The sequence below is a fragment of the Pollachius pollachius genome (assembly GCF_949987615.1).
Source record: "Pollachius pollachius genome assembly, chromosome: 3".
NCBI lineage: Eukaryota > Metazoa > Chordata > Actinopteri > Gadiformes > Gadidae > Pollachius > Pollachius pollachius.
The window spans coordinates 4,680,405-4,700,466 of NC_136936.1; the positions used below are offsets into that span (position 1 = coordinate 4,680,405).

General features: G+C 41.1%; 3 protein-coding genes across 3 annotated transcripts; 1 reads left to right on the forward strand and 2 right to left on the reverse strand.

Moving 5' to 3' along the window:
- Positions 1-453: 453 nt before the first annotated feature.
- Positions 454-4,239, forward strand: LOC307073201 (extracellular calcium-sensing receptor-like; the record flags this gene model as incomplete). Its single annotated transcript, XM_079732904.1, has 7 exons — positions 454-837; positions 1,087-1,374; positions 1,717-2,265; positions 2,413-2,634; positions 3,023-3,146; positions 3,237-3,709; positions 3,817-4,239. 7 exons carry the CDS (start codon positions 454-456, stop codon positions 4,237-4,239), a joined length of 2,463 nt encoding a protein of 820 aa, XP_079589030.1.
- Positions 4,240-4,641: 402 nt separating this feature from the next.
- Positions 4,642-12,577, reverse strand: LOC307073202 (extracellular calcium-sensing receptor-like; the record flags this gene model as incomplete). The annotated part of the gene is made up of 7 exons (XM_079732905.1): positions 4,642-5,555; positions 5,752-5,875; positions 6,007-6,228; positions 6,964-7,173; positions 10,271-10,396; positions 11,575-11,728; positions 12,552-12,577. 7 exons carry the CDS (start codon positions 12,575-12,577, stop codon positions 4,642-4,644), a joined length of 1,776 nt encoding a protein of 591 aa, XP_079589031.1.
- Positions 12,578-12,719: 142 nt separating this feature from the next.
- LOC307073203 (extracellular calcium-sensing receptor-like) lies at positions 12,720-19,227 on the reverse strand (the record flags this gene model as incomplete). The annotated part of the gene is made up of 9 exons (XM_079732906.1): positions 12,720-12,949; positions 14,083-14,970; positions 15,090-15,213; positions 15,329-15,559; positions 15,692-16,081; positions 16,703-16,856; positions 18,320-18,381; positions 18,862-18,983; positions 19,119-19,227. 9 exons carry the CDS (start codon positions 19,225-19,227, stop codon positions 12,720-12,722), a joined length of 2,310 nt encoding a protein of 769 aa, XP_079589032.1.
- Between the last annotated feature and the right edge of the window lie 835 nt (positions 19,228-20,062).

Sequence of the window (20,062 nt, forward strand, 5' to 3'; positions counted from 1 at the left end):
AAATTCTTGAAATAAAATTGCCATTTAAATTGTGCTAATTTAGAAGCCAAGTTGTCTCTTGAATAAAACATATGTTTAAATATATGTAAGACTATAGTAATATTTATAAATATCAAGCAGCAGTGATGGCTCCCATTGCTGCCAAGATTCTTCTTCTATCAGTCATGTTCCTCTTGAACGACCTCAATGTAAGTTCAGCTGCCCTCCTCACAGAGTGTGCTTCCATCGGAGAAGAAGAGACAAACAGTTTTTACGAAGACGGAGATGTGGTGTTAGGGGGCATCTTTCCTTTACACTACACCCGTGTGTCTTCTCTTCCAACGTACACATCCAAACCAGAACCTGGTTCACACAAGTAGTAAGTCAACATTTTGAGCATCTAACGTCAGTGTTTTTCTGGGCATTTATAATATGTTTTACTGGTTGAGTGGGCAACTGATTTACGTTAACAAAATGTTTAGTTTCAGTGCCCGGGCCCTGCGTTGGATGCAGACCATGACCTTTGCTATCAGGGAGATCAATCAGCGCAGTGACTTGCTGCCTGCGCTGAGGCTGGGGTTCCACATCAGAGACAGCTGCAACGACGTCCCCGTGTCTCTGAAGGCCTCCCTGCTTCTGGTGAACGGACAGCCAGGCCCCCCAGCCATCAGGAATGGGAGTTTGGAGGCAGTCGGGGAGCATTCTGGCAAGGGTGATCTGATCAGTTTAGCCTCCAGGTCTCCAGTGTTAGGTTGTGCCGATGTCACCAGGTCCCCGTCTCCTGTTATCATAGGAGATGCATCCTCTGGTGTGTCAATGGCTCTGCTTAGAAGTCTGGGCCCCTTTCAGATCCCTCTGGTGAGACTTTATGAACTAAATTTTTTAAATCATATATATTACTTTTTATTTGACTAGACATACAAGATAAATATACACATTTTTAACTATGTCCGTATTTATTTCGAAAAGTTGTGTAGGTTTCTTATATTGTAGAAAACATTAACATGAAACAAAAAAATATGAAATATGGTCAAATAATAATTTAAAGGCTTGTAAATTTCCGAAACCTTTTATGGAGAAATAATCCCCTGTTTGTCCCTCCACTAGGTGAGCTACTTTGCCTCCTGCAGCTGTCTGAGCGAGCAGACAGAGTTTCCCATGTTCATGCGCACCATGCCCAGCGATGCCTTCCAGGTCAGAGCCCTGGCCCGCTTGGTCAGCCACTTCGGCTGGACCTGGGTGGGAGTCATTGGCCTGGAGTCTGACTATGCCCGCTTCGCCATGCAGCTTTTTCTCCAGGAGTCGTCCCTGTATGGTGTGTGTGCTGCCTATGTTCATCTCTATCCTGTGGTTCTGAGTCAGCAGCCTCTGGATGAGCTCCTGGATATCATTCAGGTAGATGTGGGTTCGATGTTTTAATATATTTGAATTCAGGTTAGAATAAAATACAAAATATACCTTAATTAAACACTTGATTAATGATTAGTGATACTGAATTTAAAATGGAAGTGTTAGGAACATTTGCGTTGATCCGATTAGTCAATGGAGCAAGTCAGGTATTTTTTTTAGTAACTTATTTTCTAATCCATTCTAGCAAGTAATTTGAGGAACTCTAAATAAAAAGTTGTCTTCTGGACTTCAAGTTTGTATTGAATTCTTCATTAGGCTACTCTTTTCATGGTAGTCTTTGGTAAGACTATCTCACAATTACTGACTTTGTATTCAATATATTAACAGGGGTCATCTTCAAAGGTCATAATTAACTTTAACAGTGAGTCAGAAGTGCAAAGCATCATGAGAGCCATTCGACGAAGGAACATCACAGGCATCCAGTGGATCGCAAGTGAGGCCTGGGCCACATCCAAGTCGCTCTGGGAGGAGTTTGGCGACCTCTTGAGCGGCACCTTGGGCTTCGGTATTCGCAGAGCCAAGGTAATTCCAGGGTTGAAGCAGCATCTTTCCAGGCTTCGACCGTCCAACATCCAAGACTCGGCTTTCCTCACCGAGCTCTGGGAGGAGACACTAAACTGCAGACTGAACGGCTCTGCTAACACACATTCTCACATGGTCAACCATCTGGATAGAAAGCCTTGCAGTGGCATGGAGGATTTAAACGACGTGTACTCTGCATTCTCAGATGTGAGCCAGCTCAGGGTATCGTATAACGTGTACAAGGCTGTGTATTTGGTGGCCCATGCACTGCAGAAAATGAGTGACTGTGAGGCGGGGCAGGGGCCCTTTGTGAACGGCACCTGTGGAAACCCTCAAAGTCTAGAGCCGTGGCAGGTGTGTTGACACCTGCTTCCATTGATATGATTTGTATATGGAGCTGTTGCAATTTTGTGTTCAATTTTATTTATCAAATACATACATTATTCATTATTTTTAAATGTTAGAATAAATAAAATCTATATTTGTCACCCCTCCCTTTAGCTGTTCCACTACATGAAGAATACTCAGTTCTCCATATTGGGTGAAAACGTGGACTTTGATCGTAACGGTGACCCCATCGCTTCGTATGACCTCATGAACTGGCGAAGGGAGCAGGATGGCTCTCTTCGGCTGCTGAAGGTGGGGTTTTACGACGCCTCCCTGTCTCCAGAGCTCAGCCTGGTGGTGAATGAATCGGCCATTCAGTGGCCTGTTGGGCAACAGGTGTGTTCTCGTCAAATACCCCGCAGGCTCCTTCTTCCTCTTAGACTGTTCTGTGTTCATTTAATAAATGCATTAGGCAATCTGCTGATTTTGATTTTAAAGCTTTTGGATGTTTTACTTGTCCACCTTCAAAGATCACTTCAAGAGTCTACAAAAATCAAAAATGAAGTCACTAATAAAGATCTGTTTTCTTTATATATAATGTATCATGTTTTTTTTTTCAAAAAGCTGGCTGCATCATCACAGCAATTCTTTTTAACCTTAATAGCCTCATATATATGGTAATGTCGGTGGTAATTTAAGTGGCACAATTACAGCCACCAAACAAAAATAAACTAGGGTTATCCAGTCCAGGTCCCTCTCTGAGCGGCCTTGTTTTGCCTCTCAGGCGGTCCGGTCTGTGTGCAGTGAGAGCTGCCCACCAGGGAAGCGTGTAGCCAGGAGGAAGGGGAAGCCTGTCTGCTGTTTTGACTGTGTCACCTGTGCTGAAGGGGAGGTCAGCAACAACACTGGTGGGTTATGTTCTGTAAGATCCATCCCTCACTTTCATTTTTGTTTCTGTTTATTAGCATTAGTTATTGTCATTTTCTCTCTACTACCAGATTCGTTGGACTGCACACGGTGCCCAGAAGACATGTGGCCTAACAACATGAGAAACCTTTGCCTCCCAAAGAATGTTGAGTTCTTGTCTTACAAGGAGCCAATGGGTATTGTTCTATGTACTGGATCGGTTCTTGGAACGTGTTCCTCTCTCCTTGTTCTGGCTATGTTCTATAAACACAAGGCTACACCCGTTGTCCGCGCAAACAACATGGAACTGAGCTTCTTCCTTCTGTTATTCCTGGCCACCTGTTTCCTCATTGGGCTTTTGTTCATCGGTGAGCCCTCTGATTGGCTGTGCCGTATCCGGTACCCAGCATTCGGCATCAGCTTTGCTCTATGCATCTCCTGCCTCCTGGCTAAGACAGTAGTGGTCCTAATGGCTTTCAGGGCCACACTGCCAGGAAGTGGTGTTATGAAGTGGTTCGGACCCAATCAGCAAAGAGCAAGTGTTCTTCTGTGCACGCTCGTCCAGGTAAAAATAGCATTCAGTGGTAATCCAACAATAAATAAATTAATCAATAAATGCAATAGCCTAGTTCAACAGTCACAATGACACTTTCTCATCTTTCCATTATTCAGGGCTTGATCTGTATTATCTGGCTGCTCACCTACCCACCTTTCACCAATAGCAACACTGGCTACCTCAGGAACACCATCATTATCGAGTGTGCTACCGGCTCGGAGGTCGGCTTCTGGTGTGTTCTTGGCTACATCGGCCTGCTAGCATGCCTGTGCTTCTTCATGGCGTTTTTGGCCCGTGAGTTGCCTGACAATTTCAATGAAGCAAAATTCATTACGTTCAGCATGCTCATTTTCTTTGCGGTGTGGATCACTTTCATTCCCGTCTACGTTAGCACCGCCGGTAAATACACCGTGGCTGTGCACATTTTCGCAATTCTGGCTTCTGCTTATGGTCTTCTGTTTTGTATTTTTGCCCCAAAGTGCTACATTATGATATTCAAGCCAGAAAAAAACAGCAAGAAAAATATGATGCGTAAATGAAGACATAAACATAAGGATGCGTATATTTCAAAATAAATACATAAATAGATGACATTTTGAAAGCTTTTTATTTTTGAAAGTTTTTGTCAATTTTGAATGTCATATATGTCTTTGTACGGGTCGTGCATTGAGAAATGTGCTGCATACTCTATATTATATTTATGTTTAACTAAAACTGCACCCTTTAGATACTAATTAACTGTTTTTTTCAAATGTTCCTCAGCTCTAATTTTCTATGTCCCAATTAAGCTTACCATTATACATCAGCCCATACTAATACATCATTTAAAAAACACATGTTTTTATTCTCTGGATCCATTCCTTCCTATATCATAAAAAAACTGCTCATGTGAGAAAAAAAGGAGCCAACAGGTGAATTCATATATTGTATTTACTTACAATTCAGATTTTATTATTTACAGTTTTCCCTATGACATGTTTCTTTGTATTTTGCTCGGGTTTAATTAATATTATGTAACATTTAGGTGCAAAAATACTGATCAACAAGCCAAAGGCAGAAGACAAAATAGCAAAGATCTCTACAGCTACAGTGAACTTTCCTGGAGAGCTTGTATATGCAGGGATGAAGGTGATCCAGACGGCACAGAATATCAACATGCTGAAGGTGATGAACTTTGCCTCATTGAAGTTATCAGGAAGTTTCCTTGCCAGAAATGCAAGAACCAAACATATTGCAGCAAGGATTCCTATATAACCTAAAACAGCATAGTATGCAGTCTCAGAACCGGTGTTACATTCTAGCACTATCTTTGTATTGCTATACCTGAACACCATATCTGGAAAAGGTGGGTTTAATCTTAACCATAAAATGCATACAACGACCTGAACCAATGTGCATGAGAAAACGATTAGTCTTTGCTGGGCAGGGCCGAACTTCCCTGACACTATACTGCCAGGCAACGTGGCCTTGAAGGCCATCACTACCACAATGGTTTTACCCAGAACACAGGACATGCAGAGGGCAAACGTCACCCCGAAGGCCGTGTGTCGCAGCATGCAGGTCCAAACAGTGGGCCTGCCGATGAAGGTGAGGGGGCAGAGGAAGCAAAGAAAGAGTGAGAACAACAAGAGGCAGCTGAGGTCAAAGTTACTGGCCTTTATGACAGGAGTCTCTCTGTGGTAGAGGAAGATGGACACAGTGGACAGAGACAGAACTGCCCCCATCAGGGACACCACTGTCAAGGCTATTCCCATTGGCTCGTGATAGGACAGGTACTCAATGGTTTTCAGAAGGCACTTGTCACGTCCCTCATTGGACCAGTATTCCCGTAGACAGGGTGTGCAGTCAGTTGCACCTATAAGGCAAATACAGCTCTAATATGTGAGATGATTGTTGTAAATGCAGAACAATTCCAGAGCAAAATTCATCTATATATATTGGGGATATCTGGCTCAACACATAATAGCATGAAGCTAATGGTAACTTTCATTGTCTGACATCAGCATGAGGAACGGTATTCATTACGACGAGCCTTCGCTCCATGAGTGTACCTGTTGAATTAGCTATGGCTCCTTCTGCACATGGTATGCAGTCAAAACAGCAGATACTCTGTCCCTTAATTTGAGCCTTCCTGGTACCCGCTGGACACACATTTGAGCACACTGAATCTGGAACCTAAAAGGTGAGAAGAGAAAAAAAAGAAAGCATATGGGTTCTTGTGATGTTAATGGTGAACACGTTTGACATTTGATTTGTCATGCAATCACAGCGTGCCTGCATGAAAACTGGATCAATATCACAATCACCATCTTTCCCGTTCTCCAGACAATTTGCTCTTCCTGGATTTTGAGGTCATATGCATTTTGAGAAGCGGTGGTAAAGTTTCCCACTGTCACGTGTTGAACCTTCCCTTCCCTCATCTGCCAGTTAATAATGTCGTACGACGCGGGGGGGTCCCCATTCTGGTCGAAAAACACAGTGTCTCCAAACATGTCAGTAAAATGAATACCCTGTAGACGTTGACTGACCTGGAAGCAAAAAAGGTTGGACTAAAAATAAGCATGGGCTATCTTTTGTCTTATTTAAGTTACCCATAATGGCATTGATATTGAAAGTGTTTTTAATTTGTCAAACAAATCACTCACCTCTTTGGGCAGAATTTGTGATACGTCTAAACATGGCTTGACTCTTTTGTTTCCAACTGGTTGGCAAAATAAAACATAGTGGAGGGCGTAAGCGACAGCGTACACAGCCTTGTAAACATTGTAGGACACTCTAAGCTGCGTGACATCAAAGAAGGCATTCTGCGACGCCCTTAATGATTCATTTCCATGGCATATTTTACTTTTCTCTGTGGGATTCCCAGAGAGCGCACCCACTGAGGGGGGACTACATCCCACCACCAGCTCCCAGAAATCATTCACAAAGGCAGAACTTCGGCCTGTGTAAGGGCTAAGGTCCATTAGGAAAGGTCCCAACTTTGGAATGGACATCTTTCGGACCACGAATCCTATCGAGCCGCCAAAAGAGTGATACATTTCAGGTGTGGAGGGACGCGCCGCTGTAATCCAGGCCTCGCTCGCTATCCACTGAATGCCGGTGATGTTATGCCTAACAATCTCTTTCATCAGGGGGTAAAGGTCGCCCTCAGGAACAAAAGCCAGGATCACTTTAACAGTTGAGCGTTTGATCATTTCGACGACGGCAAGGATCTTATCGCTTTTGTATGTGCGCAGAACCGTTCCTACGAATGAAATACAAACCCCCATCTTTTCAACCTCTTCTCTAAAGGCCAGTATCCCATTTCGCCCATAATCATTGTCTGACTGAATGGCCCCGATCCACTGCCAGCCGAAGCGTTTGACCAGCGCTGCCAAAGCTTTAGCTTGGAAGAAATCACTGGGGATTGTGCGGAAAAAGGTTGGATATTTAGCTCTGTTACTCAGGCAGGCACACGTTGAGAAGTAACTAACCTATAGGGGGAAAACAATAAGTGGATTAATATGAACCATACCTTCATCATGTGAGAAAAAGTATGGACCTGGACCAATAGCATACAACATTTTATCATAAATACTTATAATAATTCATAACAAGGACTTACTATTGGAACTTGAAATGGCCCAAAGGTCCCAGCCAATATTAAAGACTGCGATGATCCTGATTCTGCTATCAGGGCAGTCAGAGGCGGACGACATGCATAAGTGGATTCATTCTCTTCTGTCCTACTCACTAGTGTCAACGCAGCACGTAGTGTATTGGTAGGTGAGGCACATGAGTTAAGGATGTTATAGCCTAGAGATATGTTAGGCAGTATTGTTGGACTATTGTTGATTTCCTCGATTGCAAAGATCATCACTTGAGTCCACCGAAAAGCACGCAAATCAAATCTAAGGAGAAAAGGAAAAAGCAATTACACAAAATCAAGCAGTAAATGCAGAGATTATACTTAATATACAATATTGAGGTTAGGAGAGATAACATGAGAGGATTAAATGAAATATATATGCAAATAGCAATACTTACCCTGCACATTTTACATTCTGTGGTTTTCTCTCAAAAGTGGACATGCTGCTCATTTGTTTATTCAAAATAGGAAAAATTCCCCCGATCATCACATCCCCCTTTTGAAATAAGGTACTCATGTCAAAACTGTCAATCATTTCACAAGCCAAGGCTGACTTCAACCAAAATATAAAACACAAGCTCAACATGGCCTTCGTTGATTTAAACAGGCTTGTTTAGCATTTTGTGAGAGCGATCACTCTCTTATACCTTGATACAGGAGGCGATGTGCTTAATAAAGAATGTGCAATTCCCCCATGGGAATATCGATATAAGATTAGCCGATGTCGATAGGCCAGAGAATTTCTGTTGCTGTGTTATAATCATATGCATCTGCTGATGGAATTATATGAACCCACACATACAAACATAACTCTCACAAACACACCCACACGCACTCGCGCGCGCACGCACACACACACACACACACACACACACACACACACACACACACACACACACACAGGATAAGGCTGTATTTTTGTATTCCCTGTGTTTTCTAGGTTATGGAACAGTGTTTGTACTAGCAATTTTGGACTTTGGAGCTAGAGAACATTATGGCTGATCTATGCTCCTTTCCTATTCCTTTATTAAGGAAGATTAAATATTAATATCATATTGTGTGTTGAGATAAAAAAAATCGATTATATGTATATATATATACATATATATATGCAAACAAAAATTGAAGTATGATATTTATCTTTCCTATATATATAATATCCAGATAATATACATTATATGTCAAACAGATTGTGAGACTTTCCATCTGAAAGTAAAATAAATTACAAATTTCTAGAAAACATTTATTGTTGAATTATAGACACAACAAGTGTGTACAACATTACAGTGTCCAGAATCATCTCGGTTTACATGTAGATAGAATAATAAAATGACAACGTTTGAGACATGTTGCAGGTATTTAATTGTGAAATTACATGGAAAACTTCTAGACCTCTACAGATACACTTACTAACGTTTGAAGGTGACATCATTGATATCACTTATTCATTAATACTATATACATTTAAAAAAGACAACATTATCTATCATATATTTGTTTAATATATCATTTGAAATGATAGTATACATGATCATGTTTATATTTCCTATACACATGTGAATAAATCATTACATACCTTTCCTTTGCATATTACTCTTGATATGCTTTTTTGAATTTTGTTCTGGCTTGAAAATAATAATATAGCATTTTGGTACAAATATGCATATTAACAAGCCAAAGGTGGAAGCCAGAATTGCAAATATCTCCACAGCTACAGTAAACTTCCCAGGAGAACTGACATAAGCAGGGATGAAGGCGATCCAAACAGCACAGAATATCACCATGCTGAAGGTGATGAACTTTGCCTCATTAAAACTATCAGGCAGCTTTCTGGCTAGAAAAGCCAGTATGAAACATAACAAAGCCAGGAGCCCTATATATCCCAACACAGCCCAGAACCCTATAGGGGATCCTAAAGCACATTCTAAAACAATTTTATCCTTAAAGGACTGAACATTTCTGTTAGGAAATGGAGGATTAATTGTTAACCAAATAATACAAATAACAACCTGTATGAGAGTGAAAGCCAATACACTGAGTCTCTGCTGAGTTGGACCAAACCATTTCATAGCATTACTGCTTGGTAGTGTGGCCCTGAAGGCCATCAACACCACTATGGTTTTCCCCAGAACACAAGAGATACAGAGGACAAAGGTGATCCCAAAAGCTGTGTGGCGAAGCATACAGGACCAGTCTGAGGGACGGACGATGAAGGTCAGAGAACACAGGAAACAGAGTTTTAAAGAGAGAAGCAGCAGGAAACTCAGTTCAGAGTTGTTGGCCCTGACAATAGGGGTTTCTTTATGAACTAAGAAAATTATGAATATTATAATGGACAAAAGTACACCAAAGCAAGTAAATGCTGTTAATATAGTCCCCATGATTTCTGTGAAGGAAAGGAATTCAGTTGGTTTTGGAGTGCACTTGTCCTTTTTGTCGTTTGGCCAAAATTCAGCAGTACATAAAAAGCAGTCTGATGAATCTGAAAGAAATTTAATATCATACCCAATATGTATAGAAAATCAATTAATGATCAACAGCACTCATTTCAGTAACATTTAGGCTCATCATGCAAGTGAGCTTTAGAAATACGTATCCTACCTGTCTCATTACTTATGCCTCCCTCTGGGCATTCAAAGCAATCAAAGCAGCACACGGGCGCATGTTTATTAACGGCCTTGCGACTTCCAGCAGGGCATGCATCCCGGCAAACAGACTTTGGAGGCTAAAAGAGGCAATAGTAATACAACCTTGACAATACACATATCAAATCATTCACCTAGTAGACATTCTGAGGAATAAAGTCACTGAACGGTATTTGTTTTGTTATATGTTACCTCAGTGCTGTTAAGGGCCCATACAATTGTTGTGTTAGGTATAAACCTGAATCTCTGTCCTTCAGGTAAAGAGCTATCATATCGCCCAATGTTAATCACATTCACAGAGTCATCCTCCTTGTACTGCCAATTTAAAAGGTCATACTGTGCCGCAGTGTCTCCGTTTTCATCAAACGATACCTTGTAGCCATTCAGTATGGTGAAATCCACCAGCTTCAGGTGTTCCAGTATCTGCGCAGAGCATATTTAATGTTCTTATGTTATGTGAAAACACTGAAATTGTAAAATATATTATATGCAAGTAATTTAAATTGCATTTCCAAAATAGGATCAAATAAGTCTGTACTTATGTACATCATACTTATATATTAACTAAACATACTGTACCTGTTTGGGCTGGACATCAGTGTTGTTTACACAGTGTTTTCCTGTGGTGGGATTTAATCCATTTTCACATTGCAGTAACGCATTAAGAGCATATGCAATCGAGTATACAGCTGTGTATACATTCCTCACAGGCCTTAATTCTGTGTTTGTGTAGGCACTGGAGATTGTGCTCAGATCCTCCTCCCCAGTACAGAGCTTTGTGGTATTTGATGGAGAGAAGCTGCAGTCAAAGAAACTTTCCCAAAAAACTTTGATCATAACACTCTCTGGTTCATCACTCGGTTTCAAGCTCATTAGAAAATCTGCAAGACCTGGAATAATAGACTGAGGCAGAGCAAACCCCATTGCCCCATATAAGATGTTCTTACTTCCAATCGAAGCCAAATCTACCTGTGAGATCCAAGCTTCACTACCAATCCATTGTTTACGAGGTAAATTGTTTGTGTCTACTTTTTTAAATAACGCACTCATGTAGGTTAATGACATGTATAGCAGGACTACACTTGATGTGGAGGCTTTGAGTTTCTCTGTTACTTTATGTTCTATCTTGGTATCATACAAATCAAAGCTGATGACATATTCTACACAGATACCCTCTGCCTTTCCTTGCTTAATGAGCTCAGCTACACCATCAGATGCATATACCCCAGCACTGTGAATTATTCCTACCCACTGCCAGCCAAAATGTTTCATGAGCTGTACCAAAGCCGAAATTTGAAATTGATCACTGGGAACAGTCCTAAAAAATGTTGGATATAAACGTTTATCACTTAAACAGGCGCACGTTGAAAGGTGGCTGATCTGTAAAAAAGGAAAATGAAAATAAGTGTTAATCATACTCATTACCACAATTAAAACAAAACAGAGAAAGAAATGACTCAGAAATTTTCGAAATAGTCTAAATGTCTCACGAGAGGGATATCAAGAACTCCAACTAAAAGGTTTATATCTTTGCTAACACCAGAAGAGGAATGGCCAATCAGTGCCTGGACCCTTTTACTGCAGCTTTCCCCTGATGTTACAGCCTCTATGGCTGCTCTTATCGGGCCATCGCCCCCACAGCCGTTATAGATCCTGTAGCCCAAGGTCACTCCATTGAGCAGGGTTGGGTTTTTGTTGATCTCCTCCACAGTGAAGATGACGGCACGAGCAAACAGCAACTCCCTGGGATTCAGCCTTGAAACAATGCAGAAAATATTCAATTAAAATGGATACCTACACAAATGGATACACATAGCACAAAGAGAATGCTTTTAGAAAAAATAGCGTGACATTAAACTTATTTTTGGCATAAATGTCTTACCCGGTGCAAAATAGAGAGGGATATGCATGGTAGCCATAATTATCTGTTCCTTGAGTTGAATCTAGAGAGAATATTCCTCCTATAATAAGATCACCATCTTTGGAAAACTCCAAAAAGCCTGTTCGCCCTATCATTCTGCATGCCTGTTCCTCCGACATGCTCTTTACCAGTAGTGTAATTAGGATAATGCTGCCCATCAAGCCCATCATGGCAGCTATCTCCTAGCCTGTAGCAAACCTTACCTGCGCTAACCTTTATAGTATTTTTGTTCTTGTGGTGAAGATTCATCAACCAATAGAGATATTTGTATGGCTGACTGCTCTTCAGACCAGGTGCAATTTCAAATTTGCTAGTGTTGCAGTGAGTATTGACCATTTTAAAAGTGTCAAACTTTTGCAAAACACGCAGTAAATGCTTGTAAGCATTTACTGCTCACAAACACTTCTGAACTAATCAGTTGATTCATCGATTTGATTAATTTTGCCCATTTATTACCAGAAAACATATTGCCTTTGTACCGAAATTTTGGAACCTAAAGGCTAAATGAGACTTAAAGCCAGAATTAAGCATTATAGGAAGCAATCCTGTTTTTAACAAAGAAAACTCTACGTATTGCCAAACAACTCCCATTCCTTAAATATAATGTACCATGTTTGTTTCAAACAAACTGACTGCACCACTGCAGCAATATTTCACCCTGTACTTGCATCGTAATGAGGCATTTTCTAATGAGCTAGGTTTAATGTAAATTCAAGTTGTGCACTGAAAGTGTCAGTGCACAGCGTGTCGCGACATGCAGGTCCAAACAGTGGGCCTGCCGATGAAGGTGAGGGGGCAAAGGAAGCAAAGAAAGAGCGAGAACAATCATATGCAGCCAAGGTCAAAGTTACTGAACTTTATGACAGGAGTCTCTCTGTGGTAGAGGAAGATGGACACAGTGGACAGAGACAGAACTGCCCCCATCAGGGACACCACTGTCAAGGCTATTCCCATTGGCTCGTGATAGGACAGGTACTTAATGGTTTTCAGAAGGCACTCGTCACGTTCCTCATCGGACCAGTATTCCCGTGGACAGGGTGTGCAGTCAGTTGCACCTGCAAGGCACATAAGGCTCTAATATGTCAGATGATTGTTATGAATGCAGAACACAGCAATTGCACATAAATATATCAATTTATATATGTATATATATATATCATATCATTAGATCAATTAATAAAAATTTTGGACTATCAATTATTTTTCTGTTTGCTTTGTAGCCCAGACCACGTGTGGGCTGGTCTAGGCTCCTTATTAGAAAAAATGTATTGTGCACATTTTTTATTTATTGATATAATTATATGATACAATAATATCTATGAATATATATATATATATATATATATATATATATATATTCTCCTGTGTGTGTGCATTCACAGGTTTATGTGTATGTTTTTTTTGTGTGTGTGTGTGTATATGTTTGTTCACATAATTCCATCAGCAGTTGCATATTATTACAAAATAGTAATAGTCATTATCTGGTCGACCGACCTTTGCTAAAATTATATTGTAATTTAGCAGGAAAATTTTCAATCGTATTTCAATGGGTGTTGATGTATATATAAACAAACAAATATAGTAAATACACACTCTAATTAAAATCTGATGTTTATATTTGAAACAAATCTTTCTTTATATATATATATATTTTATTATCACTGTACAATTAAAGTCATTATAGATGTTTGTGACTATTGTACAGAATAAATAAATAGTCATGGTGATATAGTATAATATATGTATAACCGATTCAGAGACTGTTATGAATAAAATACATCTTTCAGTCTGAAAATTAAAGAAATGAAGATCTTGGATTGTATAACACATTTGTATAAGATATTGTGGTTTATTGTTGATCTATACATGCAAAAAGGGTGCACTACAATATAGTGTTCAGAATCATCTTGGTTTAGATATACATATGATAATAGAGGGACAACATTTCAGACTTTTTGATTGTGAAATGACATGGAAGACTTCTAGACCTCTACAAACACACTGAATCGTATTTGAAGGTGACATCATTGGTGTCAACTGTTCCTTGAATCTACATATTTTAAAGAGACAAGATTATCTGTTGTATGAATGTTTAATGTATCATTGGAAATCATAGTATGTATATTCATGTTTATATTTCCTATACACATGTGAGTCAATCATTAGATACCTTTGCTTTGCATCTTACTCTTAATATGCTTTTTTGAATTTTGTTCTGGCTTGAAAATAATAATGTAGCATTTTGGTACAAATATGCATAATAACAAGCCAAAGGTTGAAGCAAGAATTGCAAATATCTCCACAGCTACAGTGGCCTTTCCAGGAGAACTGACATAAGCAGGGATAAAGGCGATCCAAACAGCACAGAATATCACCATGCTGAAGGTGATGAATTTGGCCTCATTGAAACTATCAGGCAGCTTTCTGGCCAGAAAAGCCAGTATGAAACACAACATAGCTAGGAGTCCAATATAACCTATCACAGCCCAGAACCCTATAGGGGATCCTAAGGCACATTCTAAAACAATTTTATCTTTAAAGGACTGAACATTTCTGTTTGGAAATGGAGGATTAATTGTTAACCAAAGAATACAAATTAAAACCTGTATTAGAGTGAAAGCCAATACACTGAATCTCTGCTGAGTTGGACCAAACCATTTCATAGCATTACTGCCTGGTAGTGTAGCCTTAAAGGCCATCAACACCACTATAGTTTTCCCAAGAATACAAGAGATACAAAGGACAAAGGTGATACCAAAAGCTGTGTGGCGAAGCATACAGGACCAGTCTGAGGGACGGCCGATGAAGGTCAGAGAACACAGGAAACACAGTTTTAAAGAGAGAAGCAGCAGGAAACTCAGTTCAGAGTTGTTAGCCCTGACAATAGGTGTGTCTCTATTAACCAAGAAAATTATGAATACTAAAATTGACAAAAATACACCAAAGCAACAAAACGCAGTTAATACAGTCCCCATGATTTCTGTGTAGGAAAGGAATTCCGTTGGTTTTTGAATGCACTGGTCCTTTTTTTCATTTGGCCAAAATTCAACAGTACACAAAAAGCAGTCTGATGAATCTAAAAGAGAGTTTAATCCAAACCCAATATGTTTAATTGATTGATCAATGGTAATCAGCACTTATTTCTGTAACATTAAGGCCTATTATGCAAGAGAGCTATAGAAATACGTATCCTACCTGTCTCATTACTTATGCCTCCCTCCGGGCATTCAAAGCAATCAAAGCAGCACACGGGTGCTCGCTTGTTAACGGCCTTGCGACTTCCGGCAGGGCATGCATCCCGGCAAACAGACTTTGGAGGCTAAAAGAGACAATAGTTACACAACTATGAGTAAGTTGCACGAATGGAGTCATACCAATAGAGACATTCTGAGGAATATATTCGCTGAAACATTTTTTGTTCAGCTATATGTTACCTCAGTGCTGTTAAGGGCCCATACGATTGTTGTGTTAGGTGTAAACCTGAATCTCTGTCCTTCAGGTAAAGAGTTGTCGTAATGCCCAATGTTAATCACATTCACAGAGTCATCCTCCTTGTACTGCCAATTTAACAGGTCATACTGTGCCACACTGTCTCCATTTTCATCAAAAGATACCTTGTAACCATTCAGTACGGTGAAATCCACCAGCTTCATGTGTTCGAGTATCTGCACGGAGAACAATCAATGTTATTATGTTATTTGAAAATAATGAAATTGTAAACAGATATTATATACACTTAAGTACAATTTAATTTCTAAAATAGGGTTAGATAAGACCATCTAAGACCAATACTCCACCTGTTTGGGCTGGATATCAGTCTTGTTTACACAGTGTTTTCCTGTAGTGGGATTGAATCCATTTTCACATTGCAATAACGCATTAAGAGCATGTGCAATTGAGTACACAGCTGTGTACACATTTCTCACAGACCTTAATGCTGTGTTTGTGTAGGCACTGGAGATTGTTCTTAGATCCTCATGCCCTGTACAGAGCTTTGTGGTATTTGATGGAGAGAAGCTGCAGTCAAAGAAATCTTCCCAAAAAGCTTTGATCATGACACTCTCTGGTTCATCACTCAGTTTTAGGCTTAGTATAAACTCAAGAAGACCTGGAATAATAGACTGAGGCAGAGCAAACCCCATTGCCCCATGCAAGATGTTCTTACTTCCCAGGGAAGCCAAATCCACCTGTGAGATCCATGCTTCACTACCAATCCATTGCTTACGAGGTAACTTATTCCCGTCTATCAATTTGAATAACTCTCTCATGTAGAATAATGACATGTATAGCAAGACAACGCTTGATGTGGAGGCTTTGAGTTTCTCTGTTACTTTATGTTCTATCTTGGTATCATACATATCAAAGCTAATAACATATTCTACACAGATACCCTCTGCCTTTCCTTGCTTAATGAACTCAGCTGCACCATCAGATGCATATACCTCGACACTGTGAATTATTCCTACCCACTGCCAGCCAAAATGTTTCATGAGCTGTACCAAAGCAGAAATTTGAAATTTATCACTTGGTACAGTCCTAAAAAATGTTGGATATAAACGTCTATCACTTAAACAGGCGCATGTTGAAAGGTGGCTGATCTGTAAACAAAGAAAAGTGAAAACAAGTGTTAATCATACACATTATGACAATAAGACAAAACATATATCTTTTTAATTTTTAAAAAGACACTTTCTTACTAAAGGGATATCTAGTGGTCCAACTATAAGGTTTACATCTTTGCTAACACCAGAAGAGGAATGGCCAATCAGTGCCTTGACTCTTTTACTGCAGCTTTCCCCTGATGTTACAGCCTCTATGGCTGCTCTCATTGGGCTGTCGCCCTCACAGCCGTTATAGATCCTGTAGCCCAAGGTCACTCCATTGAGCAGGGTTGGGTTTTTGTTGATCTCCTCCACAGTGAAGATGGCAGCTCGGGAAAACAGCAACTCCCTGGGATTCAGTCTTGAAATAATGTAATACATATTTAAGTAAAACAATTTGGAAACCTATACAAATGGATGCACACACTATAAATAATCATTCAGTCTATGACTGCTTTTAGAAAAAGTTGCACAACATTGTACAATTTTTTGCATCCACTTCTTACCCAGTACAAAATACAGAAGGATAAGCATGGTAGCCATAATTCTCTGTTACTTGAGTTGAATCTAGAGAGAATATTCCTCCTATCATAAGATCTCCATCTTTGAAAAACTCCAAAAAGCCTGTTTGCCCAATCAGTTTGCATGACTGTTCCTCTGACTTGCCCTTTACCAGTAGCGTAATTAGGATAATGCTGATCCAGCCCATAACAGCAACCATCTCCTAGCCTGTAGCCATTCTTACCTGCACTAACCTTTATAGTATCTTTGTTGTTGTTGTGAAGAATCCTCAACCAATAGCGATACTTTTATGCCTGACTGCTCTTTAGACCAGGCAAAACTCAAATTTTCTTAAAGTTTCAATTTCTTTTACATATTTACAAAAAATATATACATATATTGTAGTCTTTGTGCAAGTCATCATTAGAATGAGAATGAGAATGACCTTCTGACATCAAAGGAATGGTTTGGTCCTGTAAATAGAATTACACACATTAACACTCATTCCTTAATTATGATGTTGTTTCAAACTAACTGGCTACATTACTTCAGCATTTTTTAAGCCTATACCAGCACCAAAATGAGGCCTTTACAATGATCTAGGTTTAATGTCAATTTAAGTGGTGCACTTCCAGCCACCAAACAAAATTAAACCAGGGTTATCCAGCCCAGGTCCGTCTCTAAGTGGCCTCTCAGGTGGTCCGGTCTGTGGTTATTGAGAGCTGCCCACCAAAGAAACGTGTAAGCAGGAGGAAGGGGAAGCCTTGCATTCTGTGAGTTCAATCTCACTTTTTTTTCTCTTTATTAGAATGAATTGTTGCCCATCCCTCAGAGGGCTCTCCAGCACCAAGTTGGTCACATACCACCACGATTGTCAGGATATTGACTGGAAATTTAACAAAGATAAAGGGGAGGGGGTCTCTGTGGGTCACAGTGGCAGGCACAAAGCAACGCTACGAGTTCTGGCTGGCAGACATCCAAGACACTTGTATAGTGGGCCTTGACCTGCACACTCAGTTGAAGGCTACAGTGAGTGTTCCAGAGGACACTCTCTGCCTTGGACCCAGGGTGATAGAACTCCAGCGTTGCAGCGGTGGAAAGGCTACCTGCACCAACTCCCATTTGGGAATGTGGCCGGCCCTTCCATCAATGACTTCATTCTCAGTAGTGACGCCAACGCTTCAGCTGTCTCTACCAGTGACCACCCCTCCTGCTGAGGTGACCATTCCTTCTCTCAAACCAAATCAGAGCTCTTCAACCGTGACCCAACAGGCAGTGCAAGAGCTCCTTCAGCGGAGCAGTTAAGGCCTCTCATCCACTCACAAACGGTAACTGGAGGAGCTGCTGTACCAGTCAATGGACATCTTTGCAGCACGAGAGCAGGACTGCACACCAACCACCTTGATTCAACATCAGATTGACACTGGTGATGCACATCCTGTCCGTATCTGCCTTCATCCACTGCCCTTGGCCAACCAGGCCGCTGCTGAGCAGAAGACCTGACCTGGAGATCACGGAGTCGGGAGTCATCTAGCCCTCCAGTAGTCCATTGGCCTCACCGGTGGTTCTGTTCGGCAAGAAGGACAGCAGCTGGTGTTTCTGTGTGGACTATTGCTGGTTGAACGCTGTAACCCAGAAGGACTTTCACCCACTTTCCCGCATTGACTACGCCCTGGACCACATCACCGGTTCCAGTTGGTACTGGCAGCTAGCATCCACTGCAAATGCTCTACCTAAGACAGCCTTCTCCATTGGGCAAGGGCTGATGTCCCTCGCCAATGTCCCTCGGAGTCGCTGCATCGTTTAACTTAATAATCTCCTTGCCCAAACTGCAGACTTTGAGGGCTCCCCGGCAGCCAGCCTACGTGAGGTGTGGCAACGTCAAGCTGGCCTTTGCCTCCACCCCAAGGAAAGTGCCCCCTGCTTCGACGAGAGACGGCGTTCCTGGGCCATATGATCAGTGGTGAGGGGGTGGCCACCGTTCCGGCTAGGGGGGACACCGTGAGAGGTTAGCCAGTCCCTCATAGCATGGTAGAGCTGCAGAGCTTTTTGAGCCTGGCATCTTATTATTGCCCTTTCATCAAGACTTTGCCACCCTTTTTAGCCCCTTATATTGCCTGACCCACAAGGGGCAGGCCATCTTGTGGGATGAACAGTGCAACACCGCCTTGACCTGCTGTGGACGGCAAGGCCCCCGTCTTGGCGTACCGAGACCCAAGCCGACCATTCATCGTGGATACCGACGCGAGTTATTTGGGCCTCGGTGCAGTGATGTCCCTAAAGTGGGAACAGGAAGAATAGGTTGTATCCTACTATATTTGCTGTCTCAGCCGACCTGAGCTCAATTATTGTGTAACCCGGCGGGAGTTGCTAGCTGTGGTACGAACCCTTTGAGATTTCAGCCCTTACCTCTATGGCCAATTATTCATGCTCAGGACCGATCATGCTTCTCTGAAATGGCCCCCCAGCTTAGGAGAGCCAGAGGGTCAGCTGGTCCATTGGCTGGAGGCTCTCCAAGGAATTGACTTTGAGGATCGTCACCACTATGTTCTCTGGGCTATATGTAACCAATTTTAGGAGTGTAAAAGTGAATTACAGTATAATATAAGTTGGACTAACAATAAGACCAGGACCAGAATCAGAAGAGACCAAATTCGAGAGGAGCCACTATACTGAGCAACAACAATGAGGCAGACACAAGAGTAACAATTGAGTAGCCACTCTTATATTTTACAGTGAACAAAGTAATTTGTCTGGTTCGTACAAAATGTAAAATATTATACCAAACAGTAAGAAAAATAAAAAAAATAGTGTGCACACTTAAAACAAAAATGTCTGTTGGGGCCCTTAAAATAAAAGGAGTTGTTGAAAGTTCACCTGATTCCAAGGTTCCTTGTAATGTAATGTGAGTGTATTATTTGTGTGAATGAGTATGTACGTGAATATCTCCTCGGTGCTAATCTTCAATCAGGGTAGTTGGCTCGCCATCTTTCACAGCAGGAACTTGTCCTGAACCTCAGACTCTCAGTCCTCTAAAAAACCTGACCGTTGCTCTGTGTATCAAGG